This window comes from Eleginops maclovinus, chromosome 9 (genome assembly GCF_036324505.1).
Source record: "Eleginops maclovinus isolate JMC-PN-2008 ecotype Puerto Natales chromosome 9, JC_Emac_rtc_rv5, whole genome shotgun sequence".
Taxonomy (NCBI): Eukaryota; Metazoa; Chordata; class Actinopteri; order Perciformes; family Eleginopidae; genus Eleginops; species Eleginops maclovinus.
This window is the reverse complement of record NC_086357.1, coordinates 27,220,172-27,248,061: the sequence shown is the minus strand read 5'-3', so window position 1 is coordinate 27,248,061 and position 27,890 is coordinate 27,220,172. Positions and strand designations below refer to the sequence as shown.

The 27,890-nt window shown below is 42.3% G+C and overlaps 1 protein-coding gene across 4 annotated transcripts in view; it reads left to right on the top strand.

Annotated features, from left to right (window-relative positions):
• gabrb3 (gamma-aminobutyric acid type A receptor subunit beta3) overlaps positions 1-27,685 on the top strand; it is a 52,713-nt gene extending 25,028 nt beyond the window's left edge. The window contains exons 2-11 of one of the 4 annotated variants that reach the window (XM_063891698.1): positions 1,946-1,993; positions 4,390-4,481; positions 5,428-5,495; positions 13,825-14,045; positions 16,133-16,215; positions 16,836-16,973; positions 18,330-18,482; positions 22,207-22,451; positions 23,602-23,682; positions 25,155-27,685. In XM_063891698.1, the coding sequence (XP_063747768.1) occupies positions 1,946-1,993; positions 4,390-4,481; positions 5,428-5,495; positions 13,825-14,045; positions 16,133-16,215; positions 16,836-16,973; positions 18,330-18,482; positions 22,207-22,451; positions 23,602-23,682; positions 25,155-25,490 (1,465 nt within the window). In that variant the 3' untranslated portion in view covers positions 25,491-27,685. Of the gene's footprint in view, positions 1-1,945; positions 1,994-3,195; positions 3,348-4,389; positions 4,482-5,427; positions 5,496-13,824; positions 14,046-16,132; positions 16,216-16,835; positions 16,974-18,329; positions 18,483-22,206; positions 22,452-23,601; positions 23,683-25,154 lie in introns of those variants that run through there. The other 3 variants (XM_063891699.1, XM_063891700.1, XM_063891701.1) reach the window with 3 other exon arrangements.
• Positions 27,686-27,890: the final 205 nt, after the last annotated feature.

The window sequence follows — 27,890 nt, the reverse complement described above, 5'->3', positions numbered from 1 at the left end:
CCTTCAGAGGGAGTTTCTCGTGCCTCCATTGGGTTAGGGTTAGGGCTGTTTACTTCAGGGACATAGTGACATCACTCTGTTACCCTAGTGCTCCAACAAATTGTCCGTGATAGGCTAAGAGGCGGGACATCTCTTAGCGGTTGACCAATCACAACAGTGCTGGCCAACAATACCCCTGTGCAGTTAAATCTAAGTATTGTAGAAAAGGAAAAGTTGTATCAGTGCATGTCAGTGTAGTTTTGTCTGACTGTATAAACCCTTCACACTTTTATCCCACTTTTGAGAGTGCAGTCTATTGTCGGCCTGACTTATGTGGGACACAACTATTCATTTTCCTTTTTTTCTGGTGGTTACTGGTCCAGATTTCAGGAGGAGACGATACGTCTGACACATCTGCAGCAGGCTATATTTCATCATCGTGCGTTTATCTCCAGCAGGATCAGGGTCAACCCACTCACAACTGAGTCACTTACGGAGGAGTACTTCTTACAAATCTTACGAATAAGAAGTACATAGAGGTGTTTGAAAGAGTGGAGAACCTTTTATGATGGTGTAAAACCTTCTGTTTCCTGACAGGGTATAGTGGTGCAGGAATGAGTCCTAAAAAACAGAAATAAATCAGCATTTTAGCACTTACTTATCCCTGAAAGTCAATGGTTTTCTGGATGTGTTTTTGGTTTCCATCCTGAAATAAGGTCTGTGGTTAATACAAGCTGAAGTAATGTTAACGTTTTTGTTCTACGACATTAAATACGTCAGTAAATATAAAAATATAAAATGGAGGTTGCTAACAAGTATCTAAACGAGATGACTAAACGTCATCACACCCAACATTAGCCTCCTTTAGCTTAGCGGTGGTGACGTGAAGTCATGTGACCGTGCTGTAGTTCCTTTATAGCCCAACATTAGCCTCCTTTAGCTTAGCGGTGGGGACGTGAAGTCATGTGACCGTGCTGTAGTTCCTTTATAGCCCAACATTAGCCTCCTTTAGCTTAGCGGTGGTGACGTGAAGTCATGTGACCGTGCTGTAGTTCCTTTATAGCCCAACATTAGCCTCCTTTAGCTTAGCGGTGGTGACGTGAAGTCATGTGACCGTGCTGTAGTTCCTTTATAGCCCAACATTAGCCTCCTTTAGCTTAGCGGTGGTGACGTGAAGTCATGTGACCGTGCTGTAGTTCCTTTATAGCCCAACATTAGCCTCCTTTAGCTTAGCGGTGGTGACGTGAAGTCATGTGACCGTGCTGTAGTTCCTTTATAGCCCAACATTAGCCTCCTTTAGCTTAGCGGTGGTGACGTGAAGTCATGTGACCGTGCTGTAGTTCCTTTATAGCCCAACATTAGCCTCCTTTAGCTTAGCGGTGGTGACGTGAAGTCATGTGACCGTGCTGTAGTTCCTCTATAGCCCAACATTAGCCTCCTTTAGCTTAGCGGTGGTGACGTGAAGTCATGTGACCGTGCTGTAGTTCCTTTATAGCCCAACATTAGCCTCCTTTAGCTTAGCGGTGGTGACGTGAAGTCATGTGACCGTGCTGTAGTTCCTTTATAGCCCAACATTAGCCTCCTTTAGCTTAGCGGTGGTGACGTGAAGTCATGTGACCGTGCTGTAGTTCCTCTATAGCCTAACATTAGCCTCCTTTAGCTTAGCGGTGGTGACGTGAAGTCATGTGACCGTGCTGTAGTTCCTTTATAGCCCAACATTAGCCTCCTTTAGCTTAGCGGTGGTGACGTGAAGTCATGTGACCGTGCTGTAGTTCCTCTATAGCCTAACATTAGCCTCCTTTAGCTTAGCGGTGGTGACATGAAGTCCCTTAAGAATTAGGGTTAGGGATTGGATTATTTTGGAGGGAACCAGGGAGATGCTGCCTTCAGGGTTTGACTACAAAACACGTCATCTCTGCAACAATTGACTGACATAAAGTAATCACACCTTCTGTTGTTTTAACAGGGATGCTGTTGACGGGAACAAAAACCTGTACGCCATCTATGACACAAGGTAAGAATCACTTCCTGTGAATAAACGAGTGTTTGGGGTGGTAATGGGATGATGTGTACATGATGTTATTAGAGAACACAGATATAAAAAGATACAGTGCAAAGGTCGGTGATATAACAGTACAAAGGACAGGTTGTTTGAATTGTTGTTACACATCATAGTCTATCTCTCTAAAATCTGCCACAAAAAAAGGTTTCCTTCCTGGAATTGAACGAGCAATGTCTCTCTTAAAGGAATGTGAGAAAGTCTTTGGGACCATTTCAGCTCACTCTCTTCCCTGCAGTGATATTGAACTTCTTCCACCACAGCAAAGACTGAAGCAGAGGAGAGAAATCTACAGATAGCATTGACATTAAAATCTTGAAGTTGAGTGACACTATGTTTTTACACCCTCTGCAGCAAAGAATCAACAACAATTATATCAATTATTATATTTAATCATCATCTCTGGAGAGAACACAGGGATTTTAACATATGCAGACCATTGACATGCACTACAGGACCTAAATCACACACTAAAGGAAAGGGAAACCCCCCCCAAAAGCATAGTAGAGCCCCCTTAACCTTTTCTGATACAGGATCAATATTTTTGTACTATATTTCTACATTTTCGAACTAAATATCTGAGACACAGTACAATATTTGCCTCTGAGATAGAGTGCAGTAGAAGTATAAAGAAGCAGGAAATGGAAAGTAAAAGTACCTCCAAGTTAAATAAAGTACATGACTAAATATACTGTTATATACCTATACTACTACTGATCCAATAAAACTGAGGAGTCTCACACTCATATTGTCTCCTGTAAAAGCATCCCCCCCACCCCCACCCCCACCCCGCCCTCCTCTCAGAGCTGCATCTTAACGTAATTGAACTCGTGCACTACTCACTTAACTCATAACATGCAGGGTGTCACGTGGGCTTTAATGATCACCAAGCCTCGCGCACACTGACATGAGGAGTCATAATGAAAACTCACTCACTGAGACCTCTCTGCTCAGAGTTACAACAGGAACTGTGAGCGGATGTGTTGATGTTCACTCAGCGGCACTTTGCACGGAGGACTTGTGGATGGATATTTGAGAGCGGCTAACCGCACTATGGGGACCCGGGCTGAGGCTGCTGTTTCTCGGGCAAACGCTGCTCCTACCCTCGCCTCTTGAAGCATGTTAACCGGCTTCATAGGCAGACACAATGTGGAGGGAGCCCCGCATGGTTTAGCGGAGGTTTGCAGGAGTGTGTACACGTTGTGTTTGTTGCACACACACGCGCAATGTGGGGACCGATAAACACGGATCGTTTGCGGAACCTGCTCTCTCTGCCGCTCGTGGTGGCGGTAGTGTGTTGTGCGCAGAGGTGAGCCAGGGTTACCTTAAACATGATATTTATAATAACTAGTTACCTGGAAAGAAAAAAAAATGCAAGCTAAGCAAAATATAAAAGTAACCGGTTTGTTTTCCGTTACTTTTGGATCACCTCTATATCAAATCAATCAAAGGAACCAATGCATTCATTTAAAGAAATACTCCAATGCAAAAAACCATCCATTTTAAATGTTACTTAAGCAAAAGTACAGAAATTAACTAAATTAACTCGGAGTATAAAAAGTAAAAGTAGTAGTTTTGCAGATAAATAACCTCTGATTCATCGTCATGTCTTTTTGTGTCATTTTTAAGAATATTGTTGATTTACTCCTGCATATTATTGCTAATGTTTTTTATCTGCAGATTCACAGTTCTTAGGTTTACTTTTCTTAGAGATGCTTTATGTTAAAAGTTCTAAAAATGAGATAAAGATGTTAAATAAATCCAGAAAAAGTAAATTCCCCCTTTTTAAATGGAGTGGAGTAGAAGTCGCATCGAATGAATTTCTAAGGAAGTTAATGTGTTGTGGTTTCACTGGTGAAGTGTCTTAATGTGTGCATGTGCTTTGTAATATATCGTTCTGTATTTTAAAATGTCATCCTGCAAGTGATCCCCCTTTCTTTAAATGTTCCAGTAATTTGATGACGTCTTTTTTAAGTAACTGTCAGAGAATACAGTTCCATAATATGTAATCCTGTTCCTTCCTAAGCCTGGTCTGGGGATCCAGGTGTTGAGCAGTTATTTTATGAGAGGGTCCCTTTCGATTTGGGACAAAAGAGATGTGCAAGATTTCACTAGTAAAGTAATAGTGATGTCAGTTCTAATTCAAAACAAAACACATTCCTGATAACTTGGCACAGAATTGACTGCAACACTTTTCTTGCAGAGGGGGACACTGGGGGGTCCAGGCTCAGTGTTACAGTGTTATGGCACTGGACCATGTTGACCCCCTTAGAACCACCAATAACCGGGTGTTCACGGACCGGTGGTTCCTCCGGAGAGTTACCATCACTGTTCCTCTCTTTTCTTTTCAGCGCCAACGAGCCGGGGAACATGTCCTTCGTCAAAGACACCGTGGACAAACTGCTGAAAGGATATGATATCCGTCTCCGGCCCGACTTTGGAGGTATGTCCCACTTTGGTGTGTTGCACAAATTCTTTTCTGTAGCTCACTCTTTACTTTGTAGTGTAGGTCAAAATATGTAATCTATCAGAAGTAAAAGTCATGCATTTAAGTTTTACTTCAATACAAAAGTTTACGCTCCAAAATAAACTTCAAGTCCCAAAAGTTTAAGTAATTATTTTGCAGAACATATCACTTCTTAATGTTAGTAGGAATTTGGAAGATTACCACAGTCATCAAATAATATAGAGGAGTAAAACACAGTTTGTTCCTCTGAAATGTTGTAGCCTAGGTACTGTAACGCAAAATTGTACTCGTACCCAGGGCCGGTTCTTCCTACAGGCCATCAAGGCGACCGCCTAGGGCGCCAAATTGGCGGGGGGGGGGGCCACTAGGGGCGCCCTTAAGCACACATCTTTGTTTTAACAACATTGATTAACGAATTTTTGAACTGAATTAAATGAACATGCCCCAACCCATATTTCGAATGAGAATGTAATATTATATTATATAAAAATATACGTGCATGGGGGGGGCGCAAAATCTCAATATCGCCTAGGGCAGCCAATGGGCTAGAACCGGCCCTGCTCGTACCGTTTTACGTTGCACGACTGAGTTTGTTAAAAATAATGATTCTTAGAATTGGACTTGTTCAGGTATGTTCTGTGTCCAACGAAAACTCAATGACTCAATATACGAAAGCTAACGTCACAGTAGGGTGCACCTGTACACCTAAGTTCAATTAGCACTTAACTTTGTGCAGCAATACTCTGTTACAAGTAAAAGTCCTGCATTCAAAATGTAACTTAGGTAAAAGAGACAGAGCATTTCTACCCGATCTTTTGAGGCTAACGGAGTGGAGGAAACGTACAATATAATATTGTACCTCAACATGTACTGAAGTTACTTTCCAGCTCTGTTAGTTGACTTTCTCTTTTTGCATTTGAAGGTAAACCCGTTGCCGTTGGAATGAGTATCGACGTGGCGAGCATCGACATGGTGTCAGAAGTCAACATGGTGAGTTCAAAAAAGAGCCTTTATTTCCTGTTTGTCTCGTCTGTAGTTTTGGTAACCTGTCTAAAATAATAAGTTCAATAGTTCGATTAAAAATGTCCACTTTCATTTTAAAAAGTGACTAATGGGAAAGTGGGATCTACTGAAGAGTGTATGGGAAAGAATGAAGGGGAATACATAGGATAAATATGTTGTTGTGCTTGAATTGCATTTTCAAAATCTAAATGTAAGAAATAAAGGCGATCTACCTTTTGGAGAATAAAGTCAAACATGTTAAGAATAAAGAGTAAAATAAAGTCTGTGAACAAATGTCAAACATGTCAAGTAAAGAGTGGAAATACTGTTTAGAGAACCCATTAAAATGCAGAGAATGAATTAAACTACCAGTTTATCTACAAAAAGTGAGACTTTCTTCTGGAAAAAGCTACGTAAATAAACGTCTCATTTTCCGCTTAAGATCTTTCGTATGATCCAGAACAAAATTGTGAACATACATGTGCTTCATGACACGGATTTCCCCGGGGCAGTGTGTAAAAACAAAGCAGTTTATGGAGTCGTCTGGAGTGGTTTGGTTCTCTACTGTTTCACATGATGGCTCCGTGAAGTTTTACATCCTGGTTCACTGGCTGTGTGGCTCCAGCTCTGAAGATTTACTAATCCACTTACAGAGGTCAGTGTGTTCAGGGCTGTCGTCTCCGTTCAGACATGTAAACCAAGATAGACCTTCGTGTGTGTGTGTGTGTGTGTGTGTGTGTGTGTGTGTGTGTGTGTGTGTGTGTGTGTGTGTGTGTGTGTGTGTGTGTGTGTGTGTGTGTGTGTGTGTGTGTGTGTGTGTGTGTGTGTGTGTGTGCCATGTATCATTGGTGTGATCTGCTGACAGAGTTTGATGCTCCATCACCCGCCACCAGGAGGAAATGTCCCCCGGCTCGCTGTCCTGACAGGATGAACCGATCTGTGCACAGCAGGACAGTGAGAACTGAGACTCAGATTTAGGAAAATATTTGGATGTTTGAAAAGATTTTGTTTGACGTGTTAAATAATCCGTGTTGTCGGGATCGGTGTTCACCCTGTCTGTGGGTTTGTATTCATAAATGAGCGCCTGGCTGCACTTTATCTCACTTATTACACGGCTTCGTACGAACTACACCAACGACTTCACTTTGATTCAACATTTGTTCATATAAAGACCGTCAGAAAACTAGTCTGTTCCCTTTAGTGTTCACTTCCTGTCTGTCTTCTTCTGATGTTCCCTTTAGTGTTCACTTCCTGTCTGTCTTCTTCTGATGTTCCCTTTAGTGTTTACTTCCTGTCTGTCTTCTTCTGATGTTCCCTTTAGTGTTACTTCCTGTCTGCCTTCTTCTGATGTTCCCTTTAGTGTTTACTTCCTGTCTGTCTTCTTCTGCTGTTCCCTTTAGTGTTCACTTCCTGTCTGTCTTCTTCTGCTGTTCCCTTTAGTGTTCACTTCCTGTCTGTCTTCTTCTGCTGTTCCCTTTAGTGTTCACTTCCTGTCTGTCTTCTTCCGCTGTTCCCTTTAGTGTTACTTCCTGTCTGTCTTCTTCCTGCTGTTCCCTTTAGTGTTACTTCCTGTCTGTTTTCTTCTGTTGATTCTCTGACTTACAGCTGACGTTAAATTGACCGGGGAATTCTTAGTCTGGGCCATAGTTATTCTTTGCCTTTAATCGGATAGGACAGTGGAGAGTGACAGGAAAGTGGGAGAGAGTCGGGGGGGGATCCGGAAAGGACCACGGGTCGGGAATCGAACCCGGGTCGCCGGCGTACGGTGCAGGTGCCCCAGCCAGTTGCGCCACGGCCGGGCCCGGACTTCTTTCAGCGGATTGATATGACTGCACATAGTCCCTTCATCCTCCTTAACAACGGTCTGATAGCAAAAATTAACAGACCTCTTAAAAGTCCAAATCGATCAATCAGAATTGAGTATTGAACCAAATGATGTAATATATATATATTTAATGCAAGGCGTTTGATTGCAAGTTAAAAGAGACATGTATATTTGGTTTGTATCTAATCCGCTGTGATAATGTATAACCCATTTTAACACTTACTGAACCAAACCTGATTTCATTTTGCTCTGAGCTCGAGAGAAGCTGCTCTACTTGAGCGTTCAGCTAATGCAGATGGTACAGAGAGAATAAGATATTCTGCTCATAGCCGGAGGAATTGTACACATCCAGAAAATAAACACTCCCTGTGCCACTTGAGCATGTGCTGAAGGTGATGCACTCCTGATACGGTGAATTATAACACACCAGGAGCTGTTTGCATCCTTTCCACAAGGCATTACAGGAACACTTCCTTGTTAGGGCTGCAAAATATATAGTGTTTTATCTTCAATGCAATTTCAATAAGCATTGCAAAAGACGAGCACATTGAACTCAGTTAACAAACACTGAAGCTAAATGTAAGTGAAGACGCTGCAACCACAGGACCTGTAATAAGGAACTGATTCGGACGGATACAGCAACAGCTGCCACGTCATTGCAGATTGAAAAGTGAAGCGAAGAGTCATGACAGCGCAGTGAGCGGCGTGTACTGCGTTCAGTCAGGTCACTGAAGGCGTCACACAGAGTGAAGGAGTGTCAGTCCTCTGATGGACCGCCTGATGGAAAAGACGTCTGATGAAAGCAAGATGGGGAAAGACTCGACTTTGTGCAGGCGCTGAGAAAAGCAAAGCTCAACACCATGGCACTTTGATTACAACCAACATTTATTTTCATTGTGAATAATCCGTAGATCATTTTCTAGATTAATTGTTGATCCAAAATGAGTGAAATGTCTGACTCAGCCTCATAACTGTTCTGGGAGATACTTCAATATTCATCTTCCTGTAGATAGATTATTATTAGTTGTTCTAATTAAACAATAATAATATTTAATTCATGCAAAAGCTATCTTTATACAGAGGGATTATTTTCATTGTCGATTAATCTGCAGAATATTTCCTACATTAAAGTTCGGTCTAAGAAGTATTAAAGTCGAAATCCAAAACATCCCCACTTTTATATTATATATAAACAGAGAAAAGCAGGATTTCTGCATATTTTAGATACTGAAAAGGAAATATTCAGACATTGTCACATCATGAATTACTCGATTATCAATCAAGCTGTATTTGTTGCAGATTTGCAGAAAATATCCATATTTTAGAGGCATGTTCTGATGTTTCTGCCTCAAAGATACCATCGACCTGATCCATTAGTCATCTGTAGTTTCAGCTCTGCAAACTAAACTCCACCTGATGGTGAGTTATTTGGGTTAAATCTTCAGCCTGACTTGCTAGAGCTGCTGATTGACTCCTCTGCAAAGTGTATTTGTGCACAGGTGTGATTATGTGTGTTATTTGCAGCAACTTTTAATCTGTTAACAGGATCAGAGACTATATTTGGTAAATCGGTGTCAGCGGTCGCTGCTCGGTTCAGAGTCGTGCTGTAAGAGGAGGCAGCAGACGGAGTGGATCTGCAGTGCAGCTCTTGTCTCTTTTCATTTATTTCCACAACATCCTGTTAGTGGTGTTACTCTTTCTCTACATTTGTTCCAGAGGAGCAGAGAAGTTGTGAATTATCTGCAGTCCAGTCACACTACCAAGGAGGTTAGGTGTTCTGCTGGTTTGTCTGCAGTATTGCAGGAAAACATGACAGTCAAATACACCACTGCTCTGTAGGTGATTCAATATCTTAATTTAGTTGAATACTGGATTCTGATTGGTCAATTCAGACATTCCAGATGTTGTTAATTTTCCGTTTGAATATATATTTGTGGAGAGCAGGAAACTTTGGATTCATGATGACTCAACTGTCCCCAGTAAAGAAAAAAAAACAGAAACAAGAAAAGGAAAGAGGTTAAAGAAATAAACACTACCGGGAGAAAGACAGGAAGTAAACACTAAAGGGAACAGCAGAAGAAGACAGACAGGAAGTAAACACTAAAGGGAACAGCAGAAGAAGACAGACAGGAAGTAAACACTAAAGGGAACAGCAGAAGAAGACAGACAGGAAGCAAACACCAAAGGGAACAGCAGAAGAAGACAGACAGGAAGTAAACACTAAAGGGAACAACAGCAGAAGAAGACAGACAGGAAGTAAACACTAAAGGGAACAGTGGAAGAAGAGGGATGGGAAGTAAACACTAAAGGGAACAGCAGAAGTGGACAGACTAAAGGGAACGCAGTATGGGCTCTGCAGTGTTCAAAGACTGGTGAGTGGAACAGAAACTGTGAACAGACTTGGACAGTTACAGAAAACCTGAACCGTCCTTTTGGTGGCGTTTGTACGCAGTGGAACAGACAATATTTTTCTTCCCTGCCTCAGTCTTTCTGGTCGTACAGACTCAGAGAGAAGTGGAGTAAAGGTGTTGGTGGATTGCTTCCAAACAGCCGGTCACACAAGCACAGCGCTGCCCGTTATAAACTGTGTGGGCGTCTGCAGAGCTGTTGTCTAGGAAATGAGAGTATTAATACATTTCTCTCTTTACTTGCTGCACTCCTGTGTTTATAGCTTGGAAAGGAAAATCGCTTAGTGTCCTTTTCTATTCTGTTGATTATTTTAAACCTCTAACTTTGTCCACCTCTAGCTCTAGGAACAAAATGCAGTATCTGTGTATTTATTTGGGACTTTATCGCCCATCAGAGTCTCTACACTTTGCAGAGAAACACCTGTCCAGGTACAAAAAAGTCCTGAAGCTGTAAAGCGGGTCCTCCCTGAGGTGCTGTTAGACATTAATTCAGTCTCTACAGTGAGAGTCAGCAGGAATCCATCATGTGCTTAAACCCCCCCGTCCACTGTGACACTTTAACATTATCCACCTGCTGCCTGGAGGAAGTGTTACCCTTAAAAAGCGCAGACTACAGATGTTCTCCTAGTTTTATATCTGAGGAGGTTAGTTAATGAGTCAGACCCATAGCCCCGAGATCCAGCTGTTCACTAGCAGGGCAAAAATGCAAGGTTTAGTAACTTTTCTCCATTGAGTTTAGGATTTCAAGATGTTTTTCAGACTTCATTGTGTGGAGAATAAGCTCTGATTTTGTCCTGAACCTTCGCTCCACAAAAATAGCTCCCCTGCCTCTTATCTGTCAGAAGACCATTGTATGTAGAACTGTTATAATAAATAAAGTACAGAATGACTATCAGCTAAATGTGGCCCAAGTACATGTTTATGCACAATGGCTCCTGAAAGTATGATATAGGAACACATTGACTTGCATGCAGAAGAGGATGAGGGCCAGGTGTGATTCTTTTTGTTAGATGTGACCCAAAGTAAATGTTTCTGAGATTTAGACTTCAGTCTCAGAACTCAAACCTAAAATATCTCTTTTGGTCAGATTTTGTATTTCCAGAATTCTTCCTTACAAAAACTCAGATCTCAAAATGTTTTCAGGTGGTCCGAATCCTCTTCTGTACTTACAAAATAAAGGAAGGAGCATTTTAATGTTGTCGGTAATTAATGTGGGTCAAATTAAGAAACTCCTAACTTAATACTGAGTATTTCAGGAGTCCAGTATTTCATCGTATCATGTAAATGTTCCACCCCTGCCGACTGCACATTTTATTTTTGGAGAACATTTAGAAGTCTTCCTGGGATGGCCTCTGAAAGCTGTTGTATGTCCCCTCATTAATATCTAGTTGTATGACTGATTTCATTTAGAGGAAGGCTTGCACAAGGTTTTGTGGGAGGGAGCAGGGACACGGCTTGTAGAACAGATCACTTTTGAATACTCCGGGGATCGTTCTTTTGACTCATGCAGGGATGGAAACCCTCCTCCTGCACGGAGCGAGGCTCTCGGAGATGGTTCCCGTTCTCCCGGCAGACGTCAGGGTGTCAGGTTGACGTAAACGAGGTTTGACTGGCACACAGTAACCGTGTCTGAGCGCGAGAGCGTGAACCCTCTGAGCCGAAGACGACACGACAGCCTCGTCCTCCCACTGGGACTCATTTACTCTGCGGAGCTGAAGCAAACCTCCTCCTGTCTGCTGGGGTTTGCATATCCGACAACTAACAGCAACACCTCAAATCAGAGTAAAGAGGGTGGATTCTAAACATGTGCAAACCTCTACGGCACGGCCTCTGAAAGCTTTTGGATATCAGATATGTTCCTCGGTAACGTAATTACGGTTTGATGGAATATAACACTCAAGAGTTTCAGGTCCGGACGGTCTGCACTGAAGGTTCATGCTCAATCTCGTGCCGGGACATCATTCAATATTATCATTAATGACTATAGACGATTAAAATACTGTGCTGTAATATACTTAGTGACTTCCCACCACAGTTGATTATTACAGAACAAACTCTGTTTTCTCCCCACGTGCACATTTAGTCTTTCTGTCAAAATTCCGTATAAGCGACTTTTGAACATAGGAGAATAAATACTGACTGTACACACACACTGCATTATTCATAGGGATCAATATTGTGTTATATTAGACTGTCAGTCAACGCACATTGTGTAATTTATCCCAAACACAGAGACCGTTTGTCATGATGCAGCCGCCTCGTTGATCCAAATGTGTTCAGAGAAGTCAAGAAAAATAATGCAACTCTTTTGTTTTGTCAAAATGGAGTCAGCACTTTCTGACCAATTATTCGTTTTGTGTGAGGAAACAGATCCTGATATTGATCGTCACATCCATTTCTTTATTAATACTCTTTGTTTTGAATATGCAGCTCAGGATTGAAACGTCTGCGTTTTCTGCCCTGCCAAGTTTTTGTTTATTTCCTGAGACCTGCTTATTTATTTAAGAGAGCATTAGTCAGCAGCACAAAGCGCTGCTAAAGAGCTCCATTAAAAGCTTTTCTGTTTGGTGGACACACCTGTGGAGCTCCGTGCTCAGTGAATTATTAACAACAGCTGCGTGACGTTGCATGTATGGCCGGTAATCTGTCATGAAATGTACCTTTTAGTCTTTTGACTTATCCATCTTTCTATCAGCTGTGGGTGTAAAGCTTTTGGTATCCGACAATTCAATTTGAATATTATGCTGTTTGGGGTTTTCCCTTTCCTGTAGTGTAGTAGGTTTTAGTGCATGTAAATGGTCTGCAAAGGCTAAAATCCCAACCCCCCCCCAGCTGCCTGAAACGCCTCCATTGGGCTCCTTTGTTTACTTCCGCAGCATCACTCTGTAACACTCGCGCTTCTATTGGCTAGCGCTCCAACACATTGTACGTGATAGGTTAAAGGGCGGGACATCTCTAAGTGGTTGACCAATCACAACAGAGCCATGCTAACGTAAGCTGTGTGTTTCAATGTTTACTTCGGTGTTTCTTTTATTTATTTATTCTGTGAAAGGTTGTCTTGGCTACCTGCTCTGTTCTGTCCAGCACAAAAAAAGTGCTTTATAAATGAATGTGATTGCTTGATTGAATCAATTAGAGCAGACTGGGCTCTGGTTTCAGACAGAGGGGGAAAAGAGGAGCTGCAGCACAGGCAGTGTGAGAAAAATAAAGAGCTCTTTGAACATTAAAGCATGGAGACATGTCCCAGGAGAGACACAGAGCATGGAGACATGTCCCAGGAGAGTTATTGTTTTGTTTACATGTTTTCAAGGCATTGCACAGGAGTTGCAGTATTCTAAAATAAAACATGAACTCTAGATCTATACATAGCAACAGTACACAGATATCTTTCTATCTCTCTGAGGTGTGCAGAGTAGTTCTGTGGTCACCAGATGAAGCCCGGTGCGGATGCTGTGGCTGCAGAAATGTAAATCCATATATTGTGAAGTGTCTGCAGAGTTCAGAGCTGTGCAGAGAACAGCTGAGAGGTGCTTATGAGACAGGTGTGAGATATGGTGACCTCGGGCACACTGATGAGCAGCACAGCTGTTTGACCATCTATAAATATAATCATCTATAAATATCACCTTTCTTACCAAGAATCCATCCTGGGCTCCGGGCTGCAGACTTTGTAGAAGAGGTCCACACTTCAGATCCTCTCTGGAGATACATCTTTCCCCTTTCATTGAGATTTAATGTTCATTCTTTTTCTATTTTCAGATGTTTATATTTTAGAATTGTTAGTTCTTCTAATTATGTGCAATGCCTTGTGCCTGTTTCATGCTGCTGCGACAGAAAAATGTCCCAGTTTGGGATTAATAAAGTACTTCTTATTTGATCTTATCTTATGTTGAGCTCGTGTGCAGTGCCTTGTTTATCTGTTGCTGCTTCTACAAAATGATCTCCCGATTTTAGACAAACAAAGTACATTTGATCTAATATAATGAGTGCAAAAGTGCATGGCAGAAGATCCTGAATTCAGCACGATTTTGAAACAATAGTGTGTGAAATGTATTTATAGTATTTCTGTCCCCCCCCCCCTCAGGACTACACGCTGACGATGTACTTCCAGCAGTACTGGAGGGATAAGAGGCTGGCGTACCTGGGGATCCCTCTGAACCTGACGCTGGACAACCGAGTGGCTGACCAGCTGTGGGTCCCCGACACCTACTTCCTCAACGACAAGAAGTCCTTCGTCCACGGAGTCACCGTCAAGAACCGGATGATCCGGCTGCACCCGGACGGCACCGTGCTGTACGGCCTCCGGTGAGGAAAGGTTTTAATGTGCATGCTCAGAAAGGGCGCAGGATCTATATTACTGCTGTGCAACTCTTCTCCATGTAGTAAACTCAACTTATAAACTCAAATATGTTTAAGTTTGACACAACGGACAAAAGGATTTTCATTCTATTGGAAAGAAAACATCTAAAGTCCACGTCTATGAGTTTATTGTACTCACGTTGTCTATGTGTGTTTGATTTCCTATAAAACAACTCAAACATAGCAAAACATAACGTTGTTTGGTTCATGCATCTGCAGCCGTGGTCCTGGTTATGACTGGAATGTTGTCTAATATATGCAATATATAATAATGAAATCAAAATGAGAGAACACGAATAGTTGTTATTGCACGATGCGTTATATGCAACATAATATGGAGCCACTACTCGAAGACAACTCCATGTGTCTCATAATCTGTTGAATGTAGTTAGTAAGCACTTTGATAAACACTAAATACTGTATGTTTATTAGCCAGATTTCCTTTGAACACTCCAGTCTGATCCATCGATAAATGCATCCTAGCTAATGCTTTCTGTCGCATTAACTCCCAACTTTCAGTCTCCTCACATTGCTATCCAATCTGCCCGAGATGCATAAAGTGACTAAAGGTTTAATTTGTTTTTCTGAAGCCACTCAGCACTAACACAGCTCATATTGCATAACTCTGTTTATTGTGACTGCGGCTCAGGATTGGATTCTCAATAGAGATCTGGACAGCCTGAAGAGCCATTAGCAGTAATTGACAGAGTCTGAGTTTCACACACATCGTAATGAATGCTTCTGTGTTGCCGGGATGTTTGTGGTTCTCGCTGTATTGATTTGTTCTGTAGAAAGAAACCATAATGGAGGACTCTTCTTTAAATTCACTATTGCTTCCTCCTCCATTACAGTACGCTTTGAAAATGATAAAACAAGGAAACCAAAGTAATGTAGACCTCACAGTTTCTACTCATTTACATTTAGTTTGATCGTAATCTATTTTATATTTTCTTATCCCTGCAACTAACTTGCACAATTATGCCTCTTTCAATCCTTTATTTCTTATTTTCTGTATTGAGGAGCCTAGGACTTAAGATTTCCATTGTCAAATCTGCGCTATAGCTCCATAGAAGTGTGGGAATGAGTCCTAAAACAAGGAAATTAGTCAACATTTTAGCATTTCTGTACTGTACATTCAGCACTCCCTACTGCTGTGTCTGAATTCAGTACTTCCCTTAGTGCACTGCCTTATGTCCGTGTGCTGTGCCCTTAATTCATGACCTATTAGCTAGCTAGCCACGTTATCATTTGTGGTAGCAAATTAAAGAGTGGTGCAGTAATGAGCAATGAATCCTAATGAGACAGCATGTTATCCACATTAGCTGCCTTTAGCTTAGCGGTGGTGACGTGAAGTCATGTGACCGTGCTGTAGTTCCTTTATAGCCCAACATTAGCCTCCTTTAGCTTAGCGGTGGTGACGTGAAGTCATGTGACCGTGCTGTAGTTCCTTTATAGCCCAACATTAGCCGCCTTTAGCTTAGCGGTGGTGACGTGAAGTCATGTGACCGTGCTGTAGTTCCTTTATAGCCCAACATTAGCCGCCTTTAGCTTAGCGGTGGAGACGTGAAGTCATGTGACCGTGCTGTAGTTCCTTTATAGCCCAACATTAGCCGCCTTTAGCTTAGCGGTGGTGACGTGAAGTCATGTGACCGTGCTGTAGTTCCTTTATAGCCCAACATTAGCCGCCTTTAGCTTAGCGGTGGTGACGTGAAGTCATGTGACCGTGCTGTAGTTCCTTTATAGCCCAACATTAGCCGCCTTTAGCTTAGCGGTGGGGACGTGAAGTCATGTGACCGTGCTGTAGTTCCTTTATAGCCCAACATTAGCCTCCATTAGCTTAGCGGTGGTGACGTGAAGTCATGTGACCGTGCTGTAGTTGCTGGGAAAATCCCATCGGTGTTAGTCAAGGGAACCAGGTTGATGCTGCCTTCAGGGTCCATAACAGTAATACATAATCACTGCACCACTCCGTTGTGTATTGACAATAAAGCATTTGAATCTTTAATCTTTCTTCCTTGTCTCTTATGCCTCAGGATCACGACGACAGCCGCCTGCATGATGGATCTGAGGCGGTACCCGCTGGACGAGCAGAACTGCACTCTGGAAATTGAGAGTTGTAAGTTTAAGCCTCTCACATCTTGTTCTCAGTGAAATACAGCAGACACTTTTACCTTTTCATCCCTTTAGAAATATGAACTGCACAGTGATTCCCATAAAGAAAAAAGGGGTTCTCACACTCTTCATCTCCCAGAGACAGCAAGTGCACCGCCGGCTGAATCGCTTTGGATTTATTAAGCTGTCGTATCTCTGGGGATTACTTTCTGCAGCCTCTCCATTCACAGCTACTTTCTCTGTACTTTCTCACATGCTGGTACTTAAGCGTTATGCCACGTTTACTCCATTACTCATAGCATAACATTTTCAATTTAGGACTTTTCTTTAGCCCACACTACTTCTACTTTTACTTAAAGGATTTGAGTTCTTCTTCCACCTCTGAATATTGGTGGTTATGAATCCCATGCATTCACACACACCCCCATGCAGATTTACATCTCATGCCATCAACACTTACAGCCGAATATGATTAGCACTGGTAATCTGCTGTAGCTAATAGGGCGCCAGATTTCCCTTAAACAAATATCAATACATTATTAATTCAAGCCCTCAAACAAAAAGACATTTTCACTTGCTCTCCTACTCTCAATATTCACACCTCTCCTGTGTGCCGGTTTGCAGACGGTTACACAACAGATGACATCGAGTTTTACTGGAAAGGAGGCGACACCGCAGTGACCGGAGTGACACGAATCGAGCTCCCTCAGTTCTCCATCGTCGACTACAAGCTGGTGTCCAGGAACGTCGTCTTCTCCACAGGTCAGCGCTCACTTTCCACAGTTAGCAGCCGATAGCTGAAATATTATCCCTATTTATTTATCGTACAGAGGTGAGAGTGGTGTCAAAATGATCAGAAATAAAAAAACAGAAACATTTGCTCTCTGGCTGAGAGTTAGCGAGAGGGTTAATACCATCCAAACTTTACCTTTTCCCCAAGTATCTAGAAGATCTAATTATTGGCCTTTTAGTAGTTAATGTTAACTAACTAACTCACTCACTCACTCACTCACTCACTCACTCACTCAGTCTCTCACTCACTCAGTCTCTCACTCAGTCTCTCACTCAGTCTCTCACTCACTCAGTCTCTCACTCAGTCTCTCACTCAGTCTCTCACTCACTCATTCACTCACTCACTCACTCACTCACTCAGTCTCTCACTCAGTCTCTCACTCAGTCTCTCACTCAGTCTCTCACTCACTCACTCACTCACTCACTCACTCACTCAGTCTCTCACTCAGTCTCTCACTCAGTCTCTCACTCAGTCTCTCACTCACTCACTCACTCACTCACTCACTCACTCACTCACTCACTCACTCACTCACTCACTCACTCACTCACTCAGTCTCTCACTCAGTCTCTCACTCAGTCTCTCACTCACTCACTCAGTCTCTCACTCAGTCTCTCACTCAGTCTCTCACTCACTCACTCTCTCACTAACTCACTCACTCACTCACTCACTCACTCACTCACTCACTCACTCACTCACTCACTCACTCACTCACTCACTCACTCACTCACTCACTCACTCACTCACCCACCCACTCACTCACTCACTCACTCACTCACTCACTCACTCACTCACTCACTCACTCACTCACTCACTCACTCACTCACTCACTCACTCACTCTCTCACTCTCTCACTCAGTCTCTCACTCAGTCTCTCACTCACTCACTCACTCACTCACTCACTCACTCACTCACTCACTCACTCACTCACTCACTCACTCACTCACTCACTAAGTAGATAACTCACTAACTCTCTAACTCGTTCCTATCTGATGAAAACATGTTACTACAGCTATTAGCCGATTAGCTTCACTGTTAGCCTTGTATTATTATTATTACAGATATTGGTATCAGATTTATCAACAACAAAAACAAGGGTGTGCATTTTGAGTCAAACGTCTTGTTTTCATAGTGAGGAAACCAGTTCTTAAATTAACCAGGGATTTCTTCTTCTTCTTCTTCTTCTTCTTCTTCTTCTTCTTCTTCTTCTTCTTCTTCTTCTTCTTCTCCTTCTTCTTCTTCTCCTTCTCCTTCTTCTTCTTCTTCTCCTTCTCCTTCTCCTTCTCCTTCTCCTTCTCTTTCTCCTTCTCCTTCTCCTTCTCCTGCAGGTGCCTACCCTCGACTGTCTCTGAGCTTCAAGCTGAAGCGAAACATCGGGTACTTCATCCTGCAGACCTACATGCCCTCCATCCTCATCACCATCCTGTCCTGGGTGTCCTTCTGGATAAATTACGATGCCTCGGCTGCCAGAGTTGCATTAGGTACGATGTTTGACCTCGGCTCTGTAGCTTCACCGTCCCTCCTCACATGTCCACAGTTTTCTAAACATTTGCAAGTAATTAACTATCGCTGCAGGATTTCACACCCTGTGAGATGTGAGACTGATTGATGGCCTTCAGTCCCCGTAGAGATGCTGTGCAGGTGATTGAACGTGTGAGGAAAGATCATGTCAAGTTCATATAATTTACTGCTGTGGGAGCTGAGGGGATGATAGGTGGGGTGTAGAGGACACAACCAGAGGATCTGACCTTTAAAAGTCTTAGTTTTATTTATGATAAACAGACAAAGAGTGACCCTTTCCTTATCGATGTGAGTGAGGAGTCTCAGGGACGAAGAGGTTTACTTTAGTATTATAAAGGTTCACCGTGCAGTTTAGGCCTTAAAGAAGCACACTGTTTGGAGTACAGCGATATGTATTTGCTATTGACAAAGCACCAAATGGTGTTTGTTATGTGAAAAGTGTTGCTCAGTTTAGATTACAAAGGAACTACTGCAATATTTCAGGCTTCGAAGCAAAAACACATTCAAAAAACCATTGACTTCAAGACTGGTGAACAAGAAGTGATGAATTGCTGACTCAGTATTTTAGGGGTAAGGACTCATTCCTGCACCTCTCTATCGTAAGTTATTAATGTTTTGATTGCTTCTAGATCACTATACCCAGTCACTGGCAGCAGGGCGGGAAATGGCTATGCTGCAGATAGGCATGTTAGCCACAGTGTTTGAGCGTCCCCGCATTTATGTTTCTCATCACAACACCCTAAGTTTGATTTCAACCCTAGTATCATTTTAGTTTATTGGTCTTAAGAAAAACAAGACACTTTCAAGCATTCTTTGACCTTTTTTTACTCTTTAGTTTTAAATATGAACCTTTCTTTATCCTGTGTTACGTTCTGGTCTGTTTGCTGCCGTGTGATGTATGAGGAGATCTAAGACTTTCCCTTTGGCCCGAGGACTGAAACGAAGAGGAGGCTCAGTTCACCTCTGGAAAACACCCCGCCATCTCTAATGCATTCAGCGCCGCCTTAATGGGAATCCTCATTTATCATGTGCTTGTAAGAAAGAGCGTTTTATTGCAGCATTCATTAAATCCCAGGCGTGTGGATTCTGTGACGTAAAGATGAATGTGGTGCTTTGTGAGGAGGACTTTCAGACAGATTTAGAAGAATCATTTACAATTATTATCCAAATGCAATAGTCTATCCAAAGTCTTGTTGCCCTGAGGAAAAGTACATTTGAAGGACACGTATTTATACCTCTTACAGTAGTATTACATTTCATTTCGCTGATGCTTTCATCCAAAGCAACTTACAATAAAAACATGTATGAGTAGTAGAGGTTTACTTTCGAAATGGTTCTTAAGAGGGATGGTTCACAGTGTTCTGAGTGCAGTTACAGTCCAACCCTAACCCTGACTATTCAATGGTAATGGTAGACCAGCAACCCCTGTGTTCTGCGAGGTAAAATTACAGTTCTTCTCAATGGAATCTGGAGGATTGGAAGAAAATGTAGATAACAGCTTCAGTTTCTGACAGAAAATATTCCGATTATAGCACACACTGCCTCTCACTGGGGGCGCGCTTCCTCTCACTGGGGGCGCGCTCCCTCAAACCAAAATGCAGATTTCTCTGTAAAATGTTAAAGTGATGCCAGGAAACAATCTCTCTGTGGGTCAGAAAGGGTTTAATGAGTCCAGAGATATGGAGATGGCGTCAGATGTCTGGTCAGACGGCAGAGACAGCTTACAGAGAATAAATATGGGATGGATGTCCGGTGGGTCTGCCGGGGGACGAGTGGCAGGCAGCAGGCTGACACTGAGACTGAGATTTCTGATCCTTTCTTTTACTCTCCTTTTTCCTGGAGAGGAAGTAAAGAAACTCTGGATTTATTTGTTGTTGGAGGTGCAATATATGACTCAGCAGATTTAAGACATGAAGACACGATTATTTTCTGCTTCGATCTGATGCAGGATGTTCACCTGAACGTGGGCGGGGCTTAATTTAGACAGGAAGTGACGTTAGCGCCTCATGCTATATTTATTAGTTTTCCAAAAATAATGAACATTTGGAGATGAGTTTACCAGACAGTTTTGCTAATGGATCCACAAGAGCTCATCTCAGTCCCTGCCTTCATCAGGTGTTACGTCAGACAGTGAACTATATATGTTATATTTACGTATTATATAAAATCTTCTTTGTTGAGTAACCGTCTCCTCTGAGTTTAGCTTCTTGCTCTTCTCTTTGTTCTGCAGGAATCAATGCAGTGCTCTTAACGCCCCCGCACACACACTGTACCTCACTGTACAGAGCAACCGTTTTTCGTTAAATTACGTAAGCCTGAGTGGACAGAAATAGACACAGCGTCCAGGTTCGGTGAGCCATCCAGGAGACACAAAAACAACTCCGACACATTTACTGTTGATGGTGCACATTATTGGGAGAAGTGCTACACTGCTGTTTACACTGCATCTGCTGAGTGTGTTCACTTCCTGCTGGATAAAGTCATCAAACCAGACGAGGAGAGGCGTCAACAAACTTTCATCTGGAACGTTTTCAAGGCTTTAACCTTAGCTCTTATGGTCGGGTTCAATGGAGAACCTCGGCCGACGCTTTTCAATCAGGGAAGACTTCTTTTGATGTAACAATATGTTTATTGCCAAGAATACACCAATGAATGTTATGGTGTTTTGCGATTAAACCCAGGATTCAGGAGGGGGAAACCGAGCCGATAAACCTCCAACCTAGGGTCTAGACACTGGTGGTGATGGAGGAGGCATGAAGGGATTGATGGAGATCCGGAAGAGGAGTGGTTCAAGCTTAACATGAACCCTGGATTTGGAGGAACGGGAGGTGGAAGGGGAGGAGGAGGGCTGCGTCGAGTCACCTGAAATGACAGCTGTGAGGAGGGGTAGAGAGACAGCTGTGGCATGTGGGGTAGAGGCGAAGTGATTGGAGGGGTGAGCGTAGTAAAATGGAAATATGTGAATGACAGGATATAAAGACGGTCTTCCTGGTTGAACTTGCGTTGAGCTTCTTTTATCCAAAGCGACTAACATACTCAATACTGTGGACAATCACAGGAGCAATTTGGGTGCTGAAGTGTCCTATTATCCCAGACTACTGCCCCTCAATACCACCAGGGATTGGCTAAACTGGGCAAACTAATTGGACGTGTGTAATCTCTATTAACGACAAAGTTTTAGCTTTTTCAATTCCATTTATTTCCAACGAAAAAAAGCATGTGAAAGCTCAAAAAAACTGTTGCTCTTCCCATTCCAAATCACCTGCACCTGTGCCCGCTGACGTCACCTGATCACCCAGTGCCCCATTGCACCATCTACTGCTCCCAAAAACATACAAATGGTTGCAACAATACATGAGTTACTTTGTCAACCATGTAGTGTGTGTTGACATAAACAGTTAACCAAACCCTTAATCCATGACTTGGTTTTGTGCACCAATAGGAAATGAATACTTAAAAAAACTATAATGACACGCAGGCCTCCAAGATGACTCTTCTTACTTTGGTGTTCTCACATCGTAATCTGGAGATAAATTGACGCTACAAAGAAGATGTGTTGCAGTGTATTGAATGATAAGCAGGTTATCTTACATTCTTTAGATCTGGATAACTGTCTCATGGTTAAACATCATCTATGTTTTTCAGAGACCTTCTTAGTCAACTGTTTGTCTGATTTTCCTCCAGGGATCACCACTGTCCTGACCATGACTACCATCAACACCCATCTGAGAGAGACTCTGCCCAAGATCCCGTACGTGAAAGCCATAGACATGTACCTGATGGGTTGCTTCGTGTTCGTCTTCCTCGCTCTGCTGGAGTACGCCTTCGTCAACTACATCTTCTTCGGGAGAGGCCCTCAGATGCAGAAGAGGCTGGCGGAGAGGGCGCAGAAGGCCAACAACGACCGGGAGAGTTTAGACGGACCCAGGGTAAGAATCATATCTAAACGCCAGGAAGTCACGTTACAATCTCTTAACTTGTCACCTCTAATCGTCTTAATTAAATGAGTTGGGAAAACTTAAAACTATAGGTTTGAGGTCAGACTCATTTCAGAAACGTATACAAACATGCTGCACCATATGTGAGAGCGGTGTGGAGCTCAGCTATACGAGGCAGTTTGAGAATGACTCATTTAACCCTGCACGGAGATACACTCCACAAAGTAATGACAACACTCCAGTGCAGTCTTCAATCCCAGAGATCAGCCATGATCTTCTGTATTGAAACGGTCTATGTTAGAATAGACTTTCTGACTGATTTGGTTATCATTTCCATTATACTGTAGAACTCCAAAAATAGAAGTTATAAAACATACGACAGAAACAACCTCTGAACTAAAAAGCAGCTGGCACGATTTCTACTTATTGGAATTCGAAGTATGTGAAACTCAAAAATGTGAGTCACCTTACCTATGAAACAGTTGTCTTAACGTAGGATTATTAGTAGGCTCAAATGTTGGGCAGTTTTAAAGCTGAAAACATTTGGGTTGGCCTCGAAACTCACAGATCTATTGCAGACAGTTGCCTTGAAGTTTTGAGTGATCCCATCTTTTATTTTCTTACAGCGTGGATGGGTGGGTCCAAAACAACCTCATTTATTTGACCTGTAGACCACTCAGGAGCTATTTTATCCAAACCAAGATCTTTTCCAAATCCTAACCTACCAGCCTATTATAGAGCAGAAAATGACATACTGTACGTGAGCGAACGCACAAAAAGTGAGCAATAACTTTCATAACGTGAGGAGTCATTCGAACCGCTGTTTGAGGAAACGTTGCAGAATTAAGTAAATAAATGGTTCTACTTTGGGTTCTTAATGTGAACAATTTGCACCAGGTTAGGTGGTGTGTCGTACAATTCACAGCTTTAAGTCTCTGAGAATTGATTTGATATTCAAGGTATCTAAAATATATCATTGGGAAATCAGTGGCATACATCCAGGTAGGAATTGTCAACACTGGTCCATAAAGTAGAACAACCTCCTTCTCCTCCCCTTGCACTTTCCCTCTCTGATTGTCACCTGAATACACCTGACCCGAGCTCAGACGGAGGGGTTTCTCTTTGTGTTTCTCCTGGATAGTCCCTTCTGGAAGGAGGCAATTGCAAGTCTTCGTCCGTTAAACAGTCCAATCAGGTTCACGGGCGGCGCCCCTCACGGAGGGTGAGTGTCTGTCACTGCCTGTGGTGTCGCATCTGTGAAACAACATCTGGGCCCAACTGTGACCTCCTGTAATCCAACACAAGCAACATATCTCATCTTAACCACACATCACCATCACATGTGAATACGTTCCTCTTTAATTCATCGGTGGTGGTTTATTTTCTTCATGTGTGACGTATACAAACAAACCACTTGAATCTGAACAGAGATGTAAACAACTTAGTACACAGCCAGTAAAGAGGGGGAAGTCCCGCCCCCTTTTGGTTACCTCCGAAAGCTAATTATAAGATACAAATATTTTTACTTCACGTTAAGTATTTTGCAATTCCAAACTATTTTTTAAGCAGAGTCGATTGAATCATGACTCTGGGATTACAATTCGATATTGTAAGCAAATATATTGCAAATATGTTACTCATCTGAGGAAAAGTGTCCTAGTTATGGAGAAACACACCACAATACTATTCATGTTTCCTTGCCCTACTTGTTTGTTTTTTGTCCGTTTTGACTTGGTTCCTGTGAAAGGCTCTATAAAGTTAATCTAATATTATTATTATCTGTATTAATATAAATAAAATCTGAGCAAAATAAAGCAGACTTTCTTTTATTCTTGTAATACATAAAAAGGTGATATTCGCATGAAAATTGTACTGTTTTGGGAATCAATAAATGGGGTTGTCATTTTTTATATATATTCATTTGATATATTTCTCGTTAAATTAAAAACCTTGGTGAAAAATGATAAAACTAAACACTATTTCCCTGAAAAATGGCACATCAGTTTTTAAGATAAACTTCACCTGTTAAGTGCTTGTTATTAATCAATTAGGGAATGTAAAATGTATCACGACTATAAATAATAGTGAGCTTTATTTGTAAAGCACTTTTCATGCATCAGGTGCAGCTCAGAGTGCTTTAACAACGAGGCAAAGATCACAAACTAAAACAGCAAACACAGAATCATGATACAACAGCTTAAGAGACACAGCAGTAAAAGGTGTGATGATGCAAAATAAAACGTGAGCCTCTCGTGAAAACAAAGGAAGACCAAATGAATGAATCATATACAATATAAATACCTTTTAAATAAATAAACAGACGAGGAAATCATTGTATTCGAATTGTAACCCAGTCCAACACCTACAAGAGGTCCAGTAAATACATATTCACCTTGTCACTTCCTCTCATGTCTTGTCGCCACGCTGTTGTGACTGTGTACATATTGTGCTGCTATTTTCACCACCGTGTCTGAATGATTTATAGATGTTTCTCATTGTGTTTTTGTGTGGGAAGCAGTAGCTGTCATGACATTAGTATTACAGCCGACCTTGAGCTCGGGAGTGATTTAACTTTGGGACAGGAAACCTGGTTCTGGAGGCCGTAATCCGTCAGCCTGCTACACGGCGGCGGCCGCAGCACGCGCGTCATTAGTCACCGCGTTTTTTAACTGCGCTCCTGTCTGTTGTGCACAGGTCGACTCCCAGGGGAACATTTTACTGACAACCTTGGAGATCCACAACGAGGTGGGCGGGAATGAGATCACCACCAGGGTGTGCGAGACCCACAACTCTTCCTCCATGGTGTTCGACAACTCCGGGGTCCAGAACAGGAAGCCGAGCGGGCCGCGCCCCAGCCTCGAGGGGAACGTACATCGGAGGATATCGCGTCTGCAGAGACGATCCTCTCAGCTCAAAATCAAAATCCCAGACCTGACGGATGTGAACGCTATCGACAGGATGTCACGGATAATATTCCCCTTCAGCTTCTCCCTCTTCAACGTCATCTACTGGCTTTACTACGTCAACTAACGCACTGGTGTTGTTTTTCTAAACCCACGCTGTGTCATTTCTTTATGTGAGGAACATCATACTAAAACATCTTTTATCATAGCTGGACTTTGATGACAGAGACAGATTCAAAGTCACGATGATTTAACTGCAGAAGATGTATTTTACAAAGACTTTGCTGAACTGTATCTCTGCTCTATGAGGAGCCGGGACCTGTCTTTGCAGTACTGTTCATCAGACAGAGTTCGGGTGTGGGGTCGATGATACTCAATGCTTTCCTACTGGACCAGACAGCTGACGAAGACTCTTACCATTATTGGACTTTATTACAGCTGTATGTCAGTCTGCACAAGGACACATATGATCGTGTAAACAGAGACTCTGAGTTTATGGAACTAGATTCAAAGGAATTGTTCAACATTTTGGGGAATTCACTTATTCCATTTCCTGCAGTAAGCTAAAGTTAAACATCCGATAGCTCCAACCTGTGATGATGTTGGTGATTTTATTGAACACATTTAAAACTCAAATTGATGTGAAGATCTAGCAAACTACAGTATCTGCACAGCGTTCGGAGATGGAGAGAAAATGTTGGCATAAGCTTAGCATGTTGCTAACGTTAGCAAGCAGTTATAAGCTAACCGCTGACACCAACAGTTGAATGATGAGAGAGATCGTAACTTGGACGATGTCGTTGTGTGTTCTGCTAACCTTATCCACAGCCATAAGTGCTTGGCTGCAGCTAGCAGAAGTTCAACTAGTAAAAAGATGGAGAGACACTGCTGCTAGTACTTTAGCTTATTGCTAACCAATGTTGCGGCAAGTATTAGCTAGGGCTGCGGCTAGCAAACGCTAAACTACTAGCAACATTTTTCTGTATGTGCGATATAGTAAGGCCATCATTAAACCCCATCATCTTCTCCCCCGCTATAGCTACTTTTTCATCAGGATATTTAAGATTATAAGCCCTGAGGTTCTCCATTTTCTCTGCGTTATAAGCAGTCGGGTAGAGTGAGTGACATTCAGAGAAGCTGTCCAATTTGCTTATTCTGCTTCCACCTATTATCCCCCCACAACATCATGTTAGCTCACAGGAAAAGGGGGTCTTGTGCCAGCAGTTACTTAGCTTAGCTTAGCAGCACCACGCCGCTACATTAGCATAACATCTGTAAGCAGGGGGAAACATTTAAGCGTCTTCCCTAAAATCTTGAACTCTGACTTTAATTGGTTTTGGAGTCGGTGACTGCTTTCAGGTTCTTCAGTAGTGGACGCCGCCGGTACTGCTGAGTCTTTGCTCCGGTCGGTGGTTGAACACTGTTCAGTTGTCAACCTGAAACTTTGATTTCACAGCGGATGAAATCCATACCAGCATTTTATAAACTTCTCCTTCTTGTTGAGGTGTTGTTTTGTCATCCACAGCCAATATTGAAAAGATTATTTTGACATTTTGGGAAATAAATAAATGCTTCTTTGGTTCTTACCACGATTTTCAGTCAGTTAGCTTAGCTTAGCTTAGCTTAGCATAACAGCCGGAAACAAGGGCCAGTTTAAGGCCGTATAAAACATCTAAAGCTAATGTTTAACACGTTTAATCTCATTTAGTAAAGCTGTATATAAATGGTAAACGTGCAATAACTATTCCTTGGCCGGACATAGAGATTGCCACTTCATGTCCTTTTTAACATTTCTATGATTTGGGATTTGGCACAGAGCCAGGCTAGCTGTGTCCCTCTGTTTACAGTGTTTATGCTAAGCTAAGCTAACCATTTGCTGGTTGCAGCTTCACGTGAATTGTCTCACTTCTGATGAGAAAGTGCATGAGAGTATTCCCCAAAATATCAAACCATTTACTCAACATTTACAGCTACCCGTTTACCGTTACATTTCCATGTTCAATGTCATATATCCAACAGCAAGTGGAACATTTATGTGTGACAGGACCGTTTATTCCCAATGCTTTTATAGCAAACATGTACAATATCTCATCAGTTTACACTACTTCACTCTTTGTGCTTTCAGGACTTCTGTCTCGATCTTTTATTGAGTTTGTGAGATGCGTATCATAATTCACATTTTCTTTTTTCTTGGAGACTGGGGAGGCATTTCTGCTCGTGTCAGATTTCCATCACGTTGTTGGTTCTGTGTGAAATGTAATGTACATACTGTAACTACACATTTTGTCTTCAGTTCACATGAATTACAAGCCTTTGTTGTCAGCTGTGTGACGCTCGGTAATTATTTCAATGAGAAGTAAGTGAAGTGCTACAAGTGACGGAGGAATATGTTTTTAAAAAATTATCATTCGTGTCTCCAAAGCAACCACTGTTGGCACTCGGCTCGCCAAGCACCATCTGCACCGCCTGGCTGAGCGGCTCGCGGCGCGTGGGAGTGACACCACCTGTCAGAAGTCTCGCTCAGCGA